The sequence below is a fragment of the Oncorhynchus nerka genome, linkage group LG22 (genome assembly GCF_034236695.1).
Source record: "Oncorhynchus nerka isolate Pitt River linkage group LG22, Oner_Uvic_2.0, whole genome shotgun sequence".
Classification (NCBI taxonomy): Eukaryota; Metazoa; Chordata; class Actinopteri; order Salmoniformes; family Salmonidae; genus Oncorhynchus; species Oncorhynchus nerka.
In genome coordinates this window covers 41,682,330-41,703,164 of record NC_088417.1, presented here as the reverse complement: position 1 = coordinate 41,703,164, position 20,835 = coordinate 41,682,330, and the positions used below count along the sequence as shown (strand labels likewise).

Below are 20,835 nucleotides of genomic sequence, written 5' to 3'. Positions count from 1 at the left end.
ATTGAATAAGCAATGTTTTCCCCCCACATGATTTACAGTCACATATTTACATGAAACAACTACATTTGTCCACAAATAGATCAGATAGAACACCTGAATGTCCTGAACTGGTGGCTTCCTGTAGGAGTTATGGTACAACTAATAACTCATTACTCAGTGCTAATGTTTTGGGGTTAAACATTGGACATGTTCGGACCACATGGATTTGTTAGAGGACAACACCACACACTGGCTCTGTGACATTGGAAGACTTAAAAGCGTCAAATTAAAGTGCATTGGCATGTGCATCTGCACTAAGCAAGGACTGCATCTCATGAGTCATCGCATTTGAAGGTACTGAGTGCTCAGATAGGAGGAAAACAGTTTTCCTGAGGAAAACAATCCTAATGTTGGAAACAAGCAGCGTTATGTTGTCACCCAGAATCACACGTTTCTTTTCCAAGCTATAGCACACAATATTTGATAAACATTATTACTTTTTTTTAAAGATCAAAAAGTTTAGTCTGTTTTGTGTTTTCCTTTTTGCCATGTTTAATCAGATATTGTAGTATCGCGATACTGGTATCGTGACAATCCTACGATCGTAAGAGTGACCTCCACAAGTAAGGAACAAATAGAGGTTGGTGATACTGTAGATACCATGTACACTCACAGGCCTGTGGTTCTCATAGCGTTATTATGGCTGTACTGGAGGTTTGTCATAAAAATGTCATCAAAATAAACATTGAACCACACACACACACACACACACACACACACACACACACACACACACACACACACACACGTAAGTAGAGAAATCAAATCTGCCATGGTGGAAAATGTAAAAGATATAGAGGAAGTGTTCTAATATCTAATTATGTGGTTACACCTTTACATTGCAGAAAACCGGGCCCTTGCAGAAAACCGGGTATGGGCCCTTAAATCCTCAAAATGTTATACATCTGCACCATTGACTTGCTGCATCACTGCTTGGTATGGCAACAGCACAGCCCTCAATCGCATGGCGCTACAGGGGGTGGTGCGGACAGCCCAGCACTTCCCTGGGGCCTAGTGCCGTGCCATCCAGGACCTCTATATAAGAAGGTGTGAAAGCCCAGAAAAAGGGTTGCACATTTTGGGGAATATTCAGAGGTGGAAACCTTCCTTGGGAATTAACAGAAATATATGGGAATTAACATTACTACCATTTAAATGTAGATGTTTTTTGCATTGGATATATTTACCATATCATATGGGAGACAGAAACATAAACCTTTTACCTTATCATAAGTAGACATAATTGCAAATGATTAAATCCTTCCAATAGACATTTTAAAAAACTATTTAGTTACGAATTGAACTTTAAATGAGTTGACTCTTCACATGGGATGATTTCACTGTACAACAAAAGGGAATATTGAATGATCACCAATGATCCATCGAATCTCCCCCAAAAAGTTTTCAACATACATACATGGTTGTCTTCCTCTCAGGCTTCCATGTCTTCTCCCTGGACCTCCTCAATGTCCACCTCTTGAACATCAGACTGTGGCCTCATCTTCACTGTCACGTTCCAACTTTGCTGAGGATGGCTCGTTGTCAGGCTCAAAAAGCATAAAATTTGCCTGGATGGCCACCAAATTTTCAACCCTTATATTGGTCAGCCTGTTGCGTGTGTGTTCCCAAACAAGGACCAGTTGCGCTCTGAGGCGGCTGATGTTTGTGGGATTTGGAGGATGATAGGCTCTTTCCCTTGTTGCCTCTCAGATACAAAGTCCCTTCCACGGGGTGGCTGATGAGATATGTTGAAACGCCTGCCACATTGCATCTCCATCCCAAAGTGTACTTCGCCAGACTGCCAAGAACCTTGCCCTCATCCAGGCCAAGGTGGCGATACACAGTAGTGATTACACCATTGACCCTGTTGATCTCTGCACCAGACAGGATGCTCTTGCCAGCATACTTGGGGTCCAACATGTTCGCTGCGGTGTGTATGGGCTTCCGGCAGAAGTCTTCACTACAGTGAAGTGGCTGCAATGGCTACTGCTATAGGTTTCAGGAGTTTTAGGCGGCTTACCACTCTCTCCCAAAATACATCATCCAGGAGGATCCTCTTGATGGGGTTCTCCATATCGGCAGACTGTGATATGGCCATTTCTTGGAGACCCCTGCCCCTCCAGGAGACTGTCAAACATGATGACAACATCACCCCAACGGGTGTGGCTAGGCAGCTTCAATGTGATGCTCTTATTCTTCTCACTTTCCTGCTATAACTTGATGACCCTTCACATAGCTAACCCTTTCCTTCAGCCTCTTGTAGAGTGTATCCATTGTTTTCAGTGCCATGATGTCCTTGAGGAGCAGATTCAATGCATGAGCAGCACAGCCAATGGGTGTGATGTGAGGGTAGGACTCCTCCACTTTAGACCAAGCAGCCTTCATGTTCGCAGTATTGTCTGTCACCAGTGCAAAAACCTTCTGTGGTCCAAGGTCATTGATAACTGCCTTCAGTGAATCTACAATGTAGAGACATACAGTGCCTTGCGAAAGTATTCGGCCCCCTTGAACTTTGCGACCTTTTGCCACATTTCAGGCTTCAAACAAAGATATAAAACTGTATTTTTTTGTGAAGAATCAACAACAAGTGGGACACAATCATGGAGTGGAACGACATTTATTGGATATTTCAAACTTTTTTAACAAATCAAAAACTGAAAAATTGGGCGTGCAAAATTATTCAGCCCCCTTAAGTTAATACTTTGTAGCGCCACCTTTTGCTGCGATTACAGCTGTAAGTCGCTTGGGGTATGTCTCTATCAGTTTTGCACATCGAGAGACTGAAATGTTTTCCCATTCCTCCTTGCAAAACAGCTCGAGCTAAAGTTTAGAATGTTTAAAAAAAGAAAATTGAAAAGAAAAACAAATACAATTCCATGTACAGATAAATAGTTAAGCAGTTAAAATGAAACTTGTATGGAAACAAGTGAATTAACACTCCTCAGTTAGCAGGGTCAGGCAAGCTAAAACCCACATGGTAGCAAAAACTAACTAGCAGAAATTGTTAACAAGTTAGAAAGGATTTAAAAACACTTTGCTGTAGGCTACTATTTATTAGTTAACAAAAAATTATGTTGTATAAAATATATTCACCCCACCCAGTATTGCAATCAAAACTTACCAGAAAGCATGTAGACCTTGGCTCAGACAGTGTAGTAGTGTGGGCTCAATAGCATCTCACTAGTGTGCAAGATCTTGAGAATCAGCTGTACATGTGATGGAAGAGTATACTGCACGTGATGGAAGAATGCACTGTGCATGCAAAGGGTTGCAATTCCATTGAATTGGGGATAGTTTAACCAAAATATGCCACACGACCTAGAATTGCCTTATGTGTAACCCACATAAAAAGTTCACTGTTATAAGCTAACATTTTTGATGAATTTAGGCAAAATTCCCCAAATTCCCGGGGTTAACGTCGCATGGAAAATGTCGACCCTTTTCAACCCTGCCAGCCACCCAAGCCATAGACTGTTCGCTCTGCTTCCGCACTGCAAGTCTTACACAAAGTCTGACACCGACAGGCTCATTAACAGCTTCTATCCCCAAGCCATAAGACTGCTAAATAGCTAACACAACGACTACACGGACTATCTGAGTTGACCCTTGTATGTTATTTTTGCACTTTGTATGCACACTTACAGGAATGTCCAAACTCACGCACACCGACACTCCAACGCACACTTATACTGACTCCACACACACACGCACACAGCTGCTACTCTGTTTATCATATATCCTGATGCCTAGCGCCCGCACCCCTATACATAGAGGTAGCTATCACTCCAGGATCCCTGCACATTGGAAAAATGGTATTGCAACTGACCCTGTATATACAGACTGTAGCTTCTCACTTTTATTTCTTGTGGGTTTTGATCTAGATTATCTTATTTATAGTGATAAATCGATATTGCATTGCATACATCGATAACTGCATTGTTGGGAGCTTGCAAGAAAGGTATTTGAAAGTGCTTGTGCACATGCCACAAAAATGTGAAAATCAATCATTCAAAAAGTAAAGATCAATTTTACCAGAGAAAAAAAAAACAAATGTCTAACGCAGATTTGCGGGACACTCTTAAGGGGGTACACACAAATTAAATCACCATGAGTAAGTAACTGAAATAAACTCAATTTCGTCTATGAAAAACATTTGTCATGGAAAATGGATGCTATGCAGTATGTATCAGAAAAGAGGTCATTAACACTAAATAAATTCATAGGGACATGTTTGGTGTGCAGCATAATGCCACAGGTTGGGAACCACTGCAGTAAACCAAAATAATACAAATAGTTTAGGCAAGCTGAAATATTAATCTCAGTAATGCAATATACCATCTAGTCTGTTAAATGTACACAGGTTTGTTACATGCAAAGTGTGTAGGCTATATCAGTACTCAGCTGGCCACTTACACATAGGCTACAGAGAGGATCATAGGAGCCGAGAGGTGGCTCAAATCCCACACAGCCAGCAACACTCAGGCCTGTTGAGTATTGAGTAATTTCATTCCTGTAGCAACAGGCCTGACGAGGATATCTAGGGAAGCTATGGAAGAGTAATGCCTTGAGTGTAAATATACAGTCTGTAGTTTACATACACCTTAGCCAAATACATTTAAATTCAGTTTCACAATTCCTGACATTTAATCCTAGTAAAAATTACCTGTTTTATGTCAGTTAGGATCATCACATTATTTTAAGAATGGGAAATGTCAGAATAATAGTAGAGAGAATGATTTATTTCAGATTTTATTTCTTTCATCACATTCCTAGGGGGTCAGAAGTTTACATACACTCAATTAGTATTTGATAGCATTGCCTTTAAATGGTTAAACTTGGGTCAAACATTTTGGGTAGCCTTCCACAAGCTTCCCACAATAAGTTGGGTGAATTTTGGCCCATTCCTCCAGACAAAGCTGCGGTAACTGAGTCAGGTTTGTAGGCCTCCTTGCTCGCACGCTTTTTCAGTTGTGCCCACAAATATTTTATAGGATTGAGGTCAGGGCTTTGTGATGGCCACTCCAATACCTGGACTTTGTCCTTAAGCTATTTTGCCACAACTTTGGAAGTATGCTTGGGGTCATTGTCCATTTGGAAGACTCATTTGCAACCAAGCTTTAACTTCCTGACTGATGTCTTGAGATGTTGCTTCAATATATCCACATCAATTTGCTTCCTCATGATGCCAACTATTTTGTGAAGTGCACCAGTCCCTCCTGCAGTAAAGTACCCACACAACATGATACTGCCACACCCGTGCTTCACGGTTGGGATGGTGTTCTTCGGCTTGCAAGCATCTCCCTTTTTCCTCCAAACATAACAATGGTCATTATGGCCAAACTATTTCTGTTTCATCAGACCAGAGGACCATTTCTCCAAAATGTACAATCTTTGTCCCCATGTGCAGTTGCAAACTGTAGTCTGGCTTTTTATGGCGGTTTTGGAGCAGTGGCTTCTTCCTTGCTGAGCGGCCTTTCAGGTGGATATAGGACTCGTTTTACTGTGGATATGGATGCTTTTGAACCCGTTTGTTTCCTCCAGCATCTTTACAAGGTCCTTTGTTGTTGTTCTGGGATTGATTTGCAATTTTCGAACCAAAGTACGTTCATCTCTAGGAGACAGTATGCATCTCCTTCCTGAGCTGTATGACGGCTGCCTGGTCCCATGGTGTTTATACTTGTGTACTATTGTTTGTACAGAATGTGGTACCTTCAGGCATTTGGAAATCGCTCCCATGAGTTTTAATGACTCTAACTTAATTGTATGTAAACCTCCGACTTCAACTGTATATGACCACTCTTCTCAGTGGTATGACCAGGTAAACAGGCCAACATGAATTCCACAGTTGCTTTTCCTTCACCTGTTGGGCTTTGAAGTGGCTGATTAAACCCAACTGTCCTACGAACACTATTGGACAAGTCTAACAAATAAGCTTAACTACAGACAACAAGGACAATACTGAGGTTACCCTACATACATCACATGTTATTGAGGGGTAGCCCACCAATGCTGAAGCTTCCCTTCCCACAGGTATAATGTGATAGTGATGACGTAATATTGTGATATCCCTTGCATGAGCTTGCTGATTATAGCCATAAGAGAGAGATAAGGCTGTGAGTGACATTGGATGAGTCATACATTGACATGAAGAGGAGGAAGGGGGTTGGGGTGCGGGGACTCTTAATTCTAATCCTTTTATGAGGGACAAAAACAAAAACGAGGCTGATGATGTCATGCCAGACACCTTTCTTGAAATTTGGAGCCTCTCCACGGTCACTTTTACATTTACATTTACATTTAAGTCATTTAGCAGACGCTCTTATCTGGGGAAGTGTGACTCACCACATGATGGTGGCATCAATCCTCTTACACCATGTCTATGTCCCAAATAGCACCCTATTCCCTACATAGTAGTGCACTATATAGGGAAGAGGGTGCAATTTGGGGACGATTCACATGCCACTTCTAGCTGTCCAACATTGTTCACACAGAGTTAATGGTTTCCGATCTGTTGACAGCCGAAGGGTAGCTATCAGTTACAGTGCCTTCAGAAATAATTCATACCCCTTAACTTATTCCACATTTGTGACCCGTTTCAGGAAACTGGGCGTTTGTCACGGGTCACTACTTTTTGGCAGAAATGCCTCTGGAACATGTGAACTTTCATGTGGCTTAATAACAAACTTGTATGCCATCTGTAAATACGGAATACAATTGTTAAATTACAAGACTAGTTGGTTTAGCCACAGACAGATACAGCAACCTTCCTGCTAGCCATGACTGGCTGAGGTGACCTGGACATGGAGAGTTGAGTTCGGATTAGTCTGCCACATAGCACGCTTCTGTCTATTCGAGCTGGTTACTATGTGTAGGTAATCCTGTCTAATGCAGCGTTTATTTTATTTTATATATATATATATACACACACACACACACTGAAAAAGCTTGTGCGAGCAAGGATATTTTATATATATATATATATATTTTCCACCATCATTTGCAAATAAATTCATAAAAAATCCTACAATGTGATTTTCTGGATTTTTTCTCTCATTTTGTCTGTCATAGTTGAAGTGTACCTATGATGAAAAGTACAGGCCTCTCTCATCTTTTTAAGCGGGAGAACTTGCACAATTGGTGGCTGACCAAATACTTTTTTGCCCCACTGTATATTTATATGAGATTCTTCAAAGTAGCCACCCTTCGCTTTGATGACATCTGTGCACACTTGGCATTCTCTCAACCAGCTTCATGAGGTAGTCACCTGGAATGCCACTCCCAATCTAATTTAAGAGCTTGAGAAAATCTCCAAGGAAAAAAAAAAAAAAAAAAAAAAGGGAGAAAATTCCCAAACCCAGATGCGAATAGCTAACAGACATACCCAAGATGTCACAAAGATGTAATTACCGCCAAAGCGGCTCCTACAAAGTTTTGACTCCGGGGGTGAATACTTATGTCAATTTTATATTTCTATATTTTATTTTCAATACATTTGAAAACATGTCTAAAAACATGCTTTCACTGTCATTATCGGGTATTGTGTGTAGATGGTTGAAAGAAAAATATTTGATCAATTAAATGTGGAATAAGTCAAGGGGTATGAATACTTTCCAAAGGCACTGTATCACAGATGCATTAAGATTACAATGAGAATTAAATCGTCTTCGGTTCATGTATGCACAATGGCCTGTCAAAGGGCTGTAACAAGACCATCACAGATGCCTTGGAAGTGGACAGTGCAACAAAACTGCTGAAGCACATATTGGGATAAATATACACCAAAAATTGTGAGGCAAATAGGAAGGTAAATGATATTCTATTGTGTTCACTGTGACTGGAAAAACATCAAGTTAGGTGTAGGCCTATATACTATATTTTTGCCTGAAGGTATTACGTAAACAAAATCTATAGGGTACTGCAGGTTCAAATTGTTTAGCCTTTAAAACCAATATACTGCACCTGGTATGTAGACATAGAACAGGAAATGAGTAGTCTTTTCATATCCACACAAATGGAGGGGGGCGCTCCCAAAGGGATCAGTGACTCTTACAATGTGTTGAACTGGTTAGTCTTGTATGTTACCCTGTGTTACTCAGAACTCACCTTTGCTGCTGTGTACAGAAACTCCATCAAAAATCCAACCGCGTTTTCACACCACTTAATCTTTAGCGACCGAAAAGTAAAAAATAACCGTACACCTTTTTTCAACCTCGTCTCATATCGGTCAGTTGCCCAAGTCACATGACAATGGGCAGTGCATCACGGCAGGGAAAGGACATCACCCAGTTTCACATTGACAGACCCTTCCAAATAGGATTATCTCAACTCCCCTTAAAAACACACAGTACACTGACACAGACACACACTCCCTTTCCACTAGCATACAAGTATGTGTACACTCGTTTGAAAAGTGAATTATTAACTAAGAAGGGCAAGGATGTGAGGAAAATGGCCAATGAAAGCTTCAGCTATAGCAAACAGACTTATCTTTTGTGAAAATGAGTCATCTGCAGCCATTAAGTTGTAAACACATACATTGGATAGCAACTAGTGCATGTAGTGACAACCGTCTGTGAATCCACTGTGTAAGAGATTGTTAAGAAGCTTCATAGCTGCCAACAATCTGCCTGAGATAGATTGAACTAACTGCACTGGGCAAAATCTGATTCCCCAACAGACTGTATTCAAATCCCAGCCCTCAACAAGCGATTTGTTTTTGGAATGGAAAAGGTTTGGAGAGCTCAGATTTGCCAAGGTTAAATGAAATGTCAGTGAAATGTCACAAAAACAGTAAATGCTTCACTCTAACCAGAAATAGGGTAGATAACTGTAGGCCATAATAATCTATTACCATAATACCATTAGATACACATCCATATCACATTACAGTACACACAGTCATGGCCAAAAGTTTTGAGAATTACAGAAATATTAATTCAAAGTCTGCTGCTTTAGTGTCTTTAGATATCAGTGTTACTATGGAATACTGAAGTATAATTACAAGCATTTCATACGTATAAAAAGGCTTTTATTGACAATTACATGAAGTTAATTGTCAATAAAGACCTCTGCAATCCGCCCTGGCATGTTGTCAATTAACTTCTGGGCCACATCCTGACTGATGGCAGCCCATTCTTGCATAATCAATGCTTGGAGTTTGTCAGAATTTGTGGGGTTTTGTTTTGTCCACCCGCCACAAGTTCTCTATGGGATTACGCTCTGGGTAGTTTCCTGGCCATGGACCCAAAATACCGATGTCTTGTTCCCCACGCCACTTAGTTATCACTTTTGCATTATGGCAAGGTGCTCCATCATGCTGGAAAAGGCATTGTTTGTCACCAAACTGTTCTTGGATGGTTGGGAGAAGTTGCTCTCGGAGGATGTGTTGGTTCCATTCTTTATTCATGGCTGTGTTCTTGGGCAAAATTGTGAGTGAGCCCACTCCCTTGGCTGAGAAGCAACCCCACACATTAATGGTCTCAGGATGCTTTACTGTTGACATGATACAGGACTGATGGTAGCGCTCACCTTGTCTTCTCCGGACAAGCTTTTTTCCGGATGCCCCAAACAATCGGAAAGGGGATTCACCAGAGAAAATTACTTTACCCCAGTCCTCAGCAGTCCAATCCCTGTACCTTTTGCAGAATATCAGTCTGTCCCTGATGTTTTTCCTGGAGAGAAGTGGCTTCTTTGCTAACCTTCTTGACACCAGGCCATCCCCCCCAAAAAGTATTTGCCTCACTATGCATGCAGATACACCTGCCTGCTGCCATTCCTGAGCAAGCTCTGTACTGGTGGTGCCTCGATCGCGCAGCTGAATCAACTTTAGGAGATGGTCCTTGCGCTTGCTGGACTATCATGGGCGCCTTGAAGCATTCTTCACAACAATTGAACTGCTCTCCTTGAAGTTCTTGATGATCCGATAAATGGATGATTTAGGTGCAATCTTACTGGCAGCAATATCCTTGCCTGTGAAGCCCTTTTTGTGCAAAGCAATGATGGACGGCACGTGTTTCCTTGCAGGTAACTATGTATGACAGAGGAAGAACAATGATTCCAAGCACCACCCTCCTTTTGAAGCTTCCAGTCTGTTATTTGAACTCAATCAGCATGACAGAATGATCTCCAGCCTTGTCCTCAACACTCACACCTGTGTTAACGAGAGAATCACTGACATGTCAGCTGGTCATGTTGTGGCAGGGCTGAAATACAGTGGAAATGTTTTTTTTGGGGATGATTCAGTTCATTTGCATGGCAAAGAGGGACTTTGCAATTAATTACAATTCATCTGATCACTCTTCATAACATTCTGGAGCTTATGCAAATTGCAATCATAGAAACTGAGGCAGGAGACTTTGTGAAAATGAATGCGTGTGTCATTCTCAAAACTTTTGGCCACGACTGTACAACTAGGGCTAGGCGATATGGCCTAAAATAATCTCTATTTTTTCAAACGTATGGGCGATTCACAATGCACAGTAAATACACTACTGGTCAAAAGTTTTAGAACACCTACTCATTCAAGGGTTTTTCTTTATTTTTTAAAACTATTTTCTACATTGTATAATAATAGTGAAGACATCACAACTATGAAAAAACAAATGGAATCATGTAGTAAACAAAAAAAAGGTCTTAAACGAATCAAAATATATTTTATATTTGAGATTCTTCAAATAGCCACCGTTTGCCTTGATGACAGCTTAGCACACTCTTGGCATTCTCTCAACCAGCTTGAGGTAGTCACCTGGAATGCATTTCAAGTAACAGGTGTGCCTTCTTAAAAGTTGTGTTGTAATAAGGTAGGTGGGGTATACAGAAGATAATCTTTTACCAAATAGGGCTAAGTCCATATTATGGAAAGAACAGCTCAAATTAACAAAAAGAAATTACAGCCCATCATTACTTTAAGACATGTTGGTCAGTCAATACGGAACATTTCAAGAACTTTAAAAGTTTCTTCAAGTGCAGTTGCAAAAACCATCAAGCTCTATGATTAAACTGGCTCTCATGAGGACCACCACAGGAATGGAAGACCCAGAGTTTCCTAAGTTCATTCAAGTTACCAGCCTCTGAAATTGCAGCCCAAATAAATGCTACAGAGTTCAAGTAACAAACACATCTCAACATCAACTGTTCAGATGAGACTGCATGAGTCAGGCCTTCATGGTCGAATTGCTGCAAAGAAACCACTACTAAAGTACACCAATAAGAAGAGACCTGCTTGGGTCAAGAAACACGAGCACTGTACATTAGACCGGTGAAAATTTGTCCTTTGGTCTGGAGTACAAATTGGAGATTTTTGGTTCCAACCACTGTGTCTTTGTCAGGCGTGGTGTGGGCGAATGGATGATGCCGCATGTGTATTTCCCACCGTAAAGCATGGAGGAGGTGGTGTTATGGTGAGGGCGTGCTTTGCTGGTGACACCGTCTGTGATTTATTTAGAATTCAAGGCACACTTAACCAGAATGGCTACCACAGCATTCTGCAGCAGTACGCTATCCCATCTGGTTTGGGCTTAGTGGGACTAGCATTTGTTTTTCAACAGGACAATGACCCAAAACACCTCCAGACGGTATAAGGGCTATTTTGTCAAGGAGAGTAATGGAGCTCTGCATCAGATGACCTGGCCCCACAATCACCCGATCTCAACCAAATTGAGACGGTTTTGGATGAGTCGGACCGCATAGTGAAGGAAAAGTAGCCAACAAGTGCTCAGCATATGTGCGAACTCCTTCAAGACTGTTGGAAAAGCATTCCAGGTGAAGCTGGTTGAGGGAATGCCAAGAGTGTGCAAAGCTGTCATCAAGGCAAAGGGTGGCAACTTTGAAGAATCTCAAATATATTTAGATTTGCTTAACACTTTTTTTTGGTTACGATATAATGCCATATGTGTTATTTCATAGTTTTGATGTCTTCACTATTAGTCTACTACGTAGAACAGTTAAAAAATAAAGAAAAAACCTCGAGTAGGTGTGTCCAAACTTTTGACTGGTACTGTAAATGTTTTATGTTTCATCTAAAAAAGCATTGTTGTACAATTAAAACGGTTGAATACACTGCATTTCAAACAGTCAGCAATAATATGATGAATTCAGGGCTGGTGAAATATATACCTAGGCTAAATATTAGCCTTCCACAAGGATAAGACCCACTAAAAATGTAATTATTCTATCAAAATGATTACTGAAGTCGGTCTATGAAAATGCCCTTTATTGTTACAAATGTAAATAGAACCATGCATAATGCAACCTCACTAACAATGACTAACTTCTTGTAGCAGGCATTAGGCTATAGAACATTAACACAGGTCTCATCAACAACCTCAAGACCATGTGCTAGTGATAAGCCAGCTAACCCTTATATTACTTATACTTGGATCTATTTGCTAGCTAACAAGGTTGAACAGTTATGAAGACACCCTTCTATTTGTCTCTATTTGTCTCTAACTGTTTGACAAGCATGTTGGCCTGTCCACTTTGTTCAGATGTTGAAATTAAGTGGCCTACCTTATTTCGCAGAATGAGAATGAGTTGCGAAAATTTTATATCAATGTGTTTTATGCTTACTGCACATTTATAAAACACAGACTAGACAGCTAATATAACAGTCTTTGGCTAAAATGCTGCTTGCGTTACTTGGTACCCCAATGCCAGCGCGCCACAAGCTGAACATTCATTTTCCAGATTCAATGTTTATTGATACTCTCGCTTTAGTAGTGTCTGCACGCAATTTGAGTAGTTGAGACATACAATGGGTATCGTTAGAAAAGTTAACTTCTCCTCTATTAAAGTAAAATAATGCAATGTGTGTGTCCATATGACTGATTCTGTTGGACAAAACCTCAAATGCAAATAGAGATGTGATCTCTCAACTTTGTTGGCGTGAGAGGCATGGGGACGGGCTTGGTGTGTGAGTAACCATAGAGAAAGAGGTGTAGCGAGAGGTTTCACTCTGGCTAAAAATCTGTCCAAAATCAGGCCAATGAGTTTCTATGGGTTTACTTTGGACCTAAGCCTGTCGCCTGCCTTCCCGCCTTTGGGACAACGACTTGCATGGTTTAGGGCGGAGACATGCATCTCATCATTACATACAGATCCCTCATGTAAATGGGAAGGTGCACACACTACAGAAGAGAGGAGACTATATCAGAACAAGCGGACAGAAACACTCATGAAAACTAAAAATAACAAAACCTTGATTCTTGCAATATCACGCAAAAACATACATTTGAATTAATCAAATAAATTAGATTTATCGCCCAGCCCTACGTACAACTTCCAATAAGACTCCACCCCAAAATTGTGTGTTGCGCTTCGTTGCCTTCCGGCTACAAGCACCCTTACAGTCTTTCGGTTTGTGCAAATAGTTTGTTTATCTATGTATATGTTTTACATTGCACCTCTGCACTTCTCGACTCAGACACGTGTAGTAGTGCCATTGTATTTCAACTACGGAAGTACTGATGCATTCTAAAACAGGGAGGTACAGATGTAGGATCTTAATTTGACCAGTATTGTCATAGCAAAATAATCCTGCAGCAACAGGATTTTAATGTTTAGTCCATATTGTTACTTGATCGGTGGTTAGGCTAGTAGCTCGACAAAAGTAGGCTACATGAAAATACAGTTAATATAACCGTGTGTTAGTGGAGGTTTTCAGTGAATTTCATGTAAATCACAAGGCTTATGTGCATTTCCTGCAGTAAAGGAAATTCTCATCAACAAAAAAAGAGTGAACAAATTAAGATCCTACGCCTGCATTCAAGATAAACATAAGTCCTTCTAAACTGAATGGTTTATGTCTTAGAGAGTCCACCTCCCAAGAGGCAGTAGGGCCAGTCCTGGGGGTTGTCTGGATTGCTACAGCCACATGATTGTTGTAACATGGGATAGGAAGCAACGGTCTGAACACTGAAAGAAATCCCAAGCTAAGGGAAAGCAGGCATTTCATGATGTGGCAGAACAGCTGGTGACGGTCTAGTATCTACCTCTCTTGCACTGTGTGTGGGGGTGCATGCGTTTGAGTCTACTGTATGTGTGCATGCATACATGGGTCGGGGGAGATTTTTTTTTGTCACGGTCAAAAATGGACCCTTGACGATAGATGTTTATTTAATGTTTGTCTATTGTGGAAAGAAGGTTAAATAAATGCTATTACACCTCAGTATCCGACCTCAATTAGTCATACAAAGAAACCATAGAGGATGCATATGTTTCTCATCGATTGCCCAAAAACGTAAACATTTTTTTAATGAATGACCCCCACAGACTCTCAATGTCTCCCAAAGCAACTTACTTATCCTCTTAATATGATGTTATTTTGAGAGGCCCCCAGGGAACTGGAATGTAGTTTTAGCCATTGACCTAGGTCCAAGGCCATCTGGCTTCTCAGCCTGAACCACCTAGATGCTTTACCACTGGGCTTCTAACAGTACTGTACGGATGCCAATGAGTTGGTTGGAGTGTCCATTCTGGCCAGCATAAACTGGGCACCAGAAAGGCCTGGAAATACAACAAGATATTTTGATCCTAGTACAGCCACATTTCTAAATACACGCTGACGACAACATTCTTGGTTCCCCAATCCCGCCTGAAACGGGAGTATAAGGGTATCAGGCAGTTCTCAAAAGGTGCCCAAAACACTTAATGTTACAGTTCAGAAGTCACAATTTATTTTAAAAAATCCTTAAATCTGTCGGGAGCCAGAGGATTTAATCCCTTAGTGAAGGTATGGATTTGTACATACCCTGCTCTGAGAGGAATGGCACAATCCCAAATATACACTCCCATGCCTAAACACAGTGAACTGGAGAGGCTGACGAAGCAGAACTTGAGCATAGAGAGAACGTGTCACGAGTAAAAATACACAAGGGTGTTTGGCAATCACAGCTGAAAGAACCACAGCAATTTGATGAATATATTAGATTAGTTCAGCAAAAATGAATAAAAGTCAGGAGCAATAACATCCCTGAACGTAGACATGCATTTCCTACTGTTGTCAATGAGACGATTACACGTCTCTTGCTTTGAATTAGTTTGTGTTATGCGGTAGACGTTAGTTAGGATGACCTAATTGGGCGGACTAAATTCATTTAGCGTGAATGGACTTACGTTGTGGATGACTGATTCCATGGCGTCAGTGACATTGCTGGGTGTGTTGGGGTTGCTCATGGCTCCTCTTCTCTGTGGGATGGATGCAAGTGCTGTGGCTCTGTCTGGAGAGCTAACGGGGTAAGGGAGAGATGTGGCTTTAGCCCTTTTCTTTCTCACCTGGACTCAGACAGCTTTTGGGCAGCATAACCTGGGAAACACAGAAAGGTAGACTGGTTTAAAGATTGAATCTTAAAATGGTGAAACCGCCAGGTCCGTTTGGATGCTGCTCCTCTCAGTTTAGCCAACAAAACCAAAACATTGACAAAGGGGAAATGGAGCCACTGTTCGCCCCCAGAGCCTAACGCAGATACCATATTGTTCCCCCAGTTTTACAGTGCCTTCAGGAAGTATTCAGACTCCTTGACTTAAATTTTTTTTTTTTTACATTACAACCTTATTCTAAAATGGATTAATACCCCATAAAGACAAAGCAAAAACAGGCTTCCTGACATTTTTGCTCATTTATTTAATTTTTTTAAAAATATGACATTTTCACAAGTATTCAGACCTTTACTCAGAACTTAGTTGAAGCACATTTGGCAGTGATTATAGCATCAAGTCTTCTTGGGTATGATGCTAGAAGCTTGGCACACCAGTATTTGGGGAGTTTCCAACATTTCTCCACGAGAAATTATATCAAGGATATCTGTACTTTGCTCTGTTAATCTTTCCCTCGATCCTGACAAGTCTCCCAGTCCCTGCCGCTGAAAAACATAACAACAGCATGATGCTACCACCACGCTTCACCGTAGGTTTCCGCCAGACGTGACGCTTAGCATTCAGGCCAAAGAGTTGATTCTTGGTTTCATCAGACCAGAGAATCTTGTTTCTCATGGTCTGAGAGCCATTTGGCAAACTCCAAGCGGGCTGTCATGTACCTTTTACTGAGAAGTGGCTTCCGTCTGCCCACTCTACCATAAAGGCCTGCTTGGTGGAGTGCTGCAGAGATGGTTGTCCTTCTGGAAGGTTCTCCCATCTCCACAGAAGAACTCTAGAGCTCTGTCAAAGTGACCATTGTGTTCTTGGTCACCTCCCTGAGCAAGGCCCTTCTCCCCTGATTGCTCAGTTTTCCTAGAGCAGGCCACTCAGCCAGAGTCTTGTTGGTTCCAAACCTCTTCCATTGAAGAATGATGGAGGCCACTGTGTTATTGGGGACCTTCAAAGCTGCAGAAATGTTTTGGTACCCTTCCACAGATCTGTTCCTTGACACAATCCTGTCTCGGAGCTCAACTGACAATTCCTTGGACCTCATTTGCTCTGACATACCCTGTCAACTGTGGGACCTTATATAGACATGTGTCCAATCAATTGAACTTACCATAGGTGGACTCCAATCAAGTTGTAGAAACATCTCAAGGATGATCAATGGAAACAGGATGCACCGGAGCTCAATTTCAAGTCTTATAGCGAAGAGTCTGAACAGCTATGATTTTTTACAAATATATTTGCAAAAATTTAAAAAAAAATCTGTTTTCGCTTTTATTATAGGCTAGTGTGCAGATTGCCGAAAAAATATATACAGTTGAAGTCGGAAGTTTACATACACTTAGGTTGGAGTCATTAGCTCATTTTTCAACCACTCCACAAATTGCTTGTTAACAAACTATAGTTTTGGCAAGTTGGTTAGGGCATCTACTTTGTGCATGACACGTAATTTTTCCAACAATTGTTTACAGACAGATTATTTCACTGTATCACAATTCCAGTGGGTTAGAAGTTTACATACACTAAGTTGACTGCCTTTAAACAGCTTGGAAAATTCCAGAAAATTATGTCATGTGATCAGAAGCTTCTGATAGGCTAATTGACATCATTTGAGTCAATTGGAGGTGTACCTGTGGTTGTCTTTCAAGGCCTACCTTTAAACTCAGTGCCTCTTTGCTTGACATCATGGGAAAACCAAAAGAAATCAGCCAAGACCTCAGAAAAAGAAATTGGACCTCCACAAGTCTGGTTCATCCTTGGGAGCAATTTCCAAACGCCTGAAGGTACCACGTTCATCTGTACAAACAAAAGCACCCAAGTATAAACACCATGGGACCACGCAGCCGCCATACCGCTCAGGAAGGAGACGCGTTCTGTCTCCTAGAGATGAACGTACTTTGGTGCGAAAAGTGCAAATCAATCCCAGAACAACAGCAAAGAACCTTGTGAAGATGCTGGAGGAAACGGGTACAAAAGTATCTGTAGCCAGGGTAAAACGAGTCCCATATCGACATAACCTGAAAGGCTGCTCAGCAAGGAAGAAGCCACTGCTCCAAACCGCCGTAAAAAAAAGCCAGACTATCGTTTGCAACTGCACATGGGGACAAAGATTGTACTTTTTGGAGAATTGTCCTCTGGTCTGATAAAACAAAAATAGAACCGTTTGGCCATAATGACCATTGTTATTTTAGGAGGAAAAAGGGGGAAGCTTGCAAGCCGAAGAACACCATCCCAACCGTGAAGCACAGGGGTGGCAGCATCATGTTGTGGGGGTGCTTTGCTGCAGGAGGGACTGGTGCACTTCACAAAATAGATGGCATCATGAGGTAGGAAAATTACGTGGATATATTGAAGCAACATCTCAACACATTGGTAAGGAAGTTAAAGCTTGGTCGCAAATGTGTCTTCCAAGTGGACAATGACCCCAAGCATACTTCCAAAGTTGTGGCAAAATGGCTTAAGGACAACAAAGTCAAGGTATTGGAGTGACTATCACAAAGCCCTGACCTCAATCCTATAGAAAATGCGTGGGCAGAACTGAAAAAGTGTGTGCGAGCAAGGAAGCCTACAAACCTGACTCAGTTACACCAGCTCGGTCAGGAGGAATGGGCCAAAATTCACCCAACTTATTGTGGGAAGCTTGTGGAAGGCTACCCGAAACATTTGACCCATGTTAAACAATTTACAGGCAATGCTACCAAATACTAATTGAGTGTATGTAAACTTCTGACCCATTGGGAATGTGATGAAAGAAATAAAAGCTGAAATAAATCATTCTCTCTACTATTATTCTGACATTTCACATTCTTAAAATAAAGTGGTGATCCTAACTGACCTAAGACAGGGAATTTGTACTAGGATTAAAATGTCAGGAATTGTAAAAAACTGAGTTTAAATATATTTGGCTAAGGTGTATGTAAACTTCTGACTTCAACTGAATGTATTCCATTTTAGAATAAGGCTATAATGTAACAAAATGTAGAAAAAGTAAAAAAGGGTCTCAATACTTTCCGAAGGCACTGTATGTGAAAACATTTTTTTTTTATCAGACTGTTTCCACAGCGACTTACATTTTGTGCATTCATCTTAAAATAGCTAGGTGAGACAACCACATAAAGTAGTACATTTAAAATCAGCAAATTCTTGCCGAAACGCATCACATTTATGCAGAAACAGAGTTCGCCCTTTTCCTTATTCTCCCGGTTAGTCACCAAACAACTACCTCTTTCCCAACTGTATTTAATTTATTTATTTATTTTGCTCCTTTGCACCCCATTATTTTTATTTCTACTTTGCACATTCTTCCATTGCAAAACTACCATTCCAGTGTTTTACTTGCTATATTGTATTTACTTTGCCACCATGGCCTTTTTTGCCTTTACCTCCCTTCTCACCTAATTTGCTCACATTGTATATAGACTTGTTTTTTTTTACTGTATTATTGACTGTATGTTTGTTTTACTCCATGTGTAACTCTGTGTCGTTGTATGTGTCGAACTGCTTTGCTTTATCTTGGCCAGGTCGCAATTGTAAATGAGAACTTGTTCTCAACTTGCTTACCTGGTTAAATAAAGGTGAAATAAAAAAAAATAAAAAAAAGATGAAGTATCCTGGGGTAAGGAATGTTTTTACTTATCAGCAATGTCAGTCCTAAACTCAGGAGTAATCTTGTTTGCAAAACCCATAGGTCGTGGCAGCATCCTTATTTCTTTGGTTAGGATAGGAAGATGGTAATTCCTCTGATTCCCTCAGGCAGAGGTTGTCTGAGCTACTGCTAATAGCGGCACAGGGCTCTAACTATGATTTGTCAGGTCTGTCTATGTGTTACTGTGTCCCTGTCAGGAAGGACTCCAGTACATCTATACTTCCTAACCACCTCCCAATGTCATTATCACTACAGTCTGATAAGGGCCAGATAAGGGCTTGCTACTGTGGAGGAGGATGTGATAAGTGATGGCGCGTGGCTGGAGCCACTCATCCTCCCCCTGCAGGTGGACCAATGTTTAGACTTTTAATACATTCTAGGGCTGCAAGATGCGAATCTAATGATGATTTGAAAGAAGTGAGCTCTGTTTGGTTTCTTGTACATTCTGCATATACTTCAGTCTCTCATTCACAATTTGACAAGCACTTGATAATGCCTCGAATTCCCCGGAGGCGTCGCCTTTGTGCGGCCATGACACCCTTAAAAAAAATACATGCCTTTTGCAGCCAGTGGCCGTTGTACCCTTGGGCTGAATATAATAATTAGAATTCCTTCCACAGGTTGCTTGCTCCGAAGAATCCAATTCCGAGATGTATATTGAAGATATTGGAAGAACTGTCCACATTTACTTTGTCAGCAAACAAGATGAGTAGGCCTAACAAATAGCAAAAACTGTTGTCAATCTACTATGTCAATCTACAATCTCCCATAGTACAAAGGTTGATCTATTTTACTGGTCAACTTGTAGTTCTGTGCGAGAAAGAAATATTCCAAACAGTCTGGGACAGTTGAGGGATGCAATAGATCCCAAATTAATACAACCACTCGCATCAAATATTTTTTTTTAGAGCAGGCTTATGCAACAGATCAGAATGTTGTAAACATAGGCTATTTCTTTACATTTTAAGGTTGGGATGGTGTTCTTCGGCTTGCAAGCTTCCCCTTTTCTCCTCCAAGCATAACGATGGCCAAACAGTTCTATTTTTGTTTCATCAGACCAGAGGACATTACTCCAAAAAGTACAATCTTTGTCCCCATGTGCAAACCATAATCTGGCTTTTTTTAATGGCTGTTCTTGAGCAGTGGCCTCTTCCTTGCTGAGCGGCCTTTCAGGTTGTCGAGATAGGACTCGTTTTACTGTGGATATAGATAATTTTGTACCGGTTTCCCCCACCACCTTCACAAGGTCCTTTGCTGTTGTTCTGGGATTGATTTGCACTTATCGCACCAAAGTACGTTCCTCTCTAGGAGAACGCGTATCCTTCCTGAGCGGTATGCCGGCTGTGTGGTCCCATGGTGTTTATATCTGAGTAATATTGTTTGTACAGATTAATGTGTTACCTTCAGGCGTTTGGAAATTGCTCCCAAGGATGAACCAGACTTGTGGAGGTCTCCAATTTCTTCCTGAGGTCTTGGCTGATTTCTTTTGATTTTCCAATGATGTCAAGCAAAGGGACACTGAGTTTGAAGGTAGGCCTTGAAATACATCCACAGGTACACCTCCAATTGACAGGAATGATGTCAATTAGCCTATCAGAAGCTTCTAAAGCCATGACATAATTTTGGGGAATTTTCCAAGCTGTTTAAAGGCACAGTCAACTTACTGTATGTAAACTTTTGACCCACTGTAATTGTGATACAGTGAATTCTAAGTGAAATAATCTTTCTGTAGACAATGGTTGAAAAAATGACTTGTGTCATGCAAAGTAGATGTCATAAACTATAGTTTAGGC

General features: G+C 41.0%; 1 protein-coding gene across 3 annotated transcripts in view; it reads right to left on the bottom strand.

The window, feature by feature from the left end:
• LOC115105186 (anion exchange protein 2-like) overlaps positions 1–20,835 on the bottom strand; it is a 112,601-nt gene that overhangs the window by 39,389 nt on the left and 52,377 nt on the right. For 2 of the 3 annotated variants that reach the window (XM_029626891.2, XM_065007158.1), the window contains one exon: positions 15,151–15,340. In XM_029626891.2, the coding sequence (XP_029482751.1) occupies positions 15,151–15,210 (60 nt within the window). In that variant the 5' untranslated portion in view covers positions 15,211–15,340. Of the gene's footprint in view, positions 1–8,142; positions 8,391–15,150; positions 15,341–20,835 lie in introns of those variants that run through there. The other variant, XM_029626892.2, reaches the window with a different exon arrangement.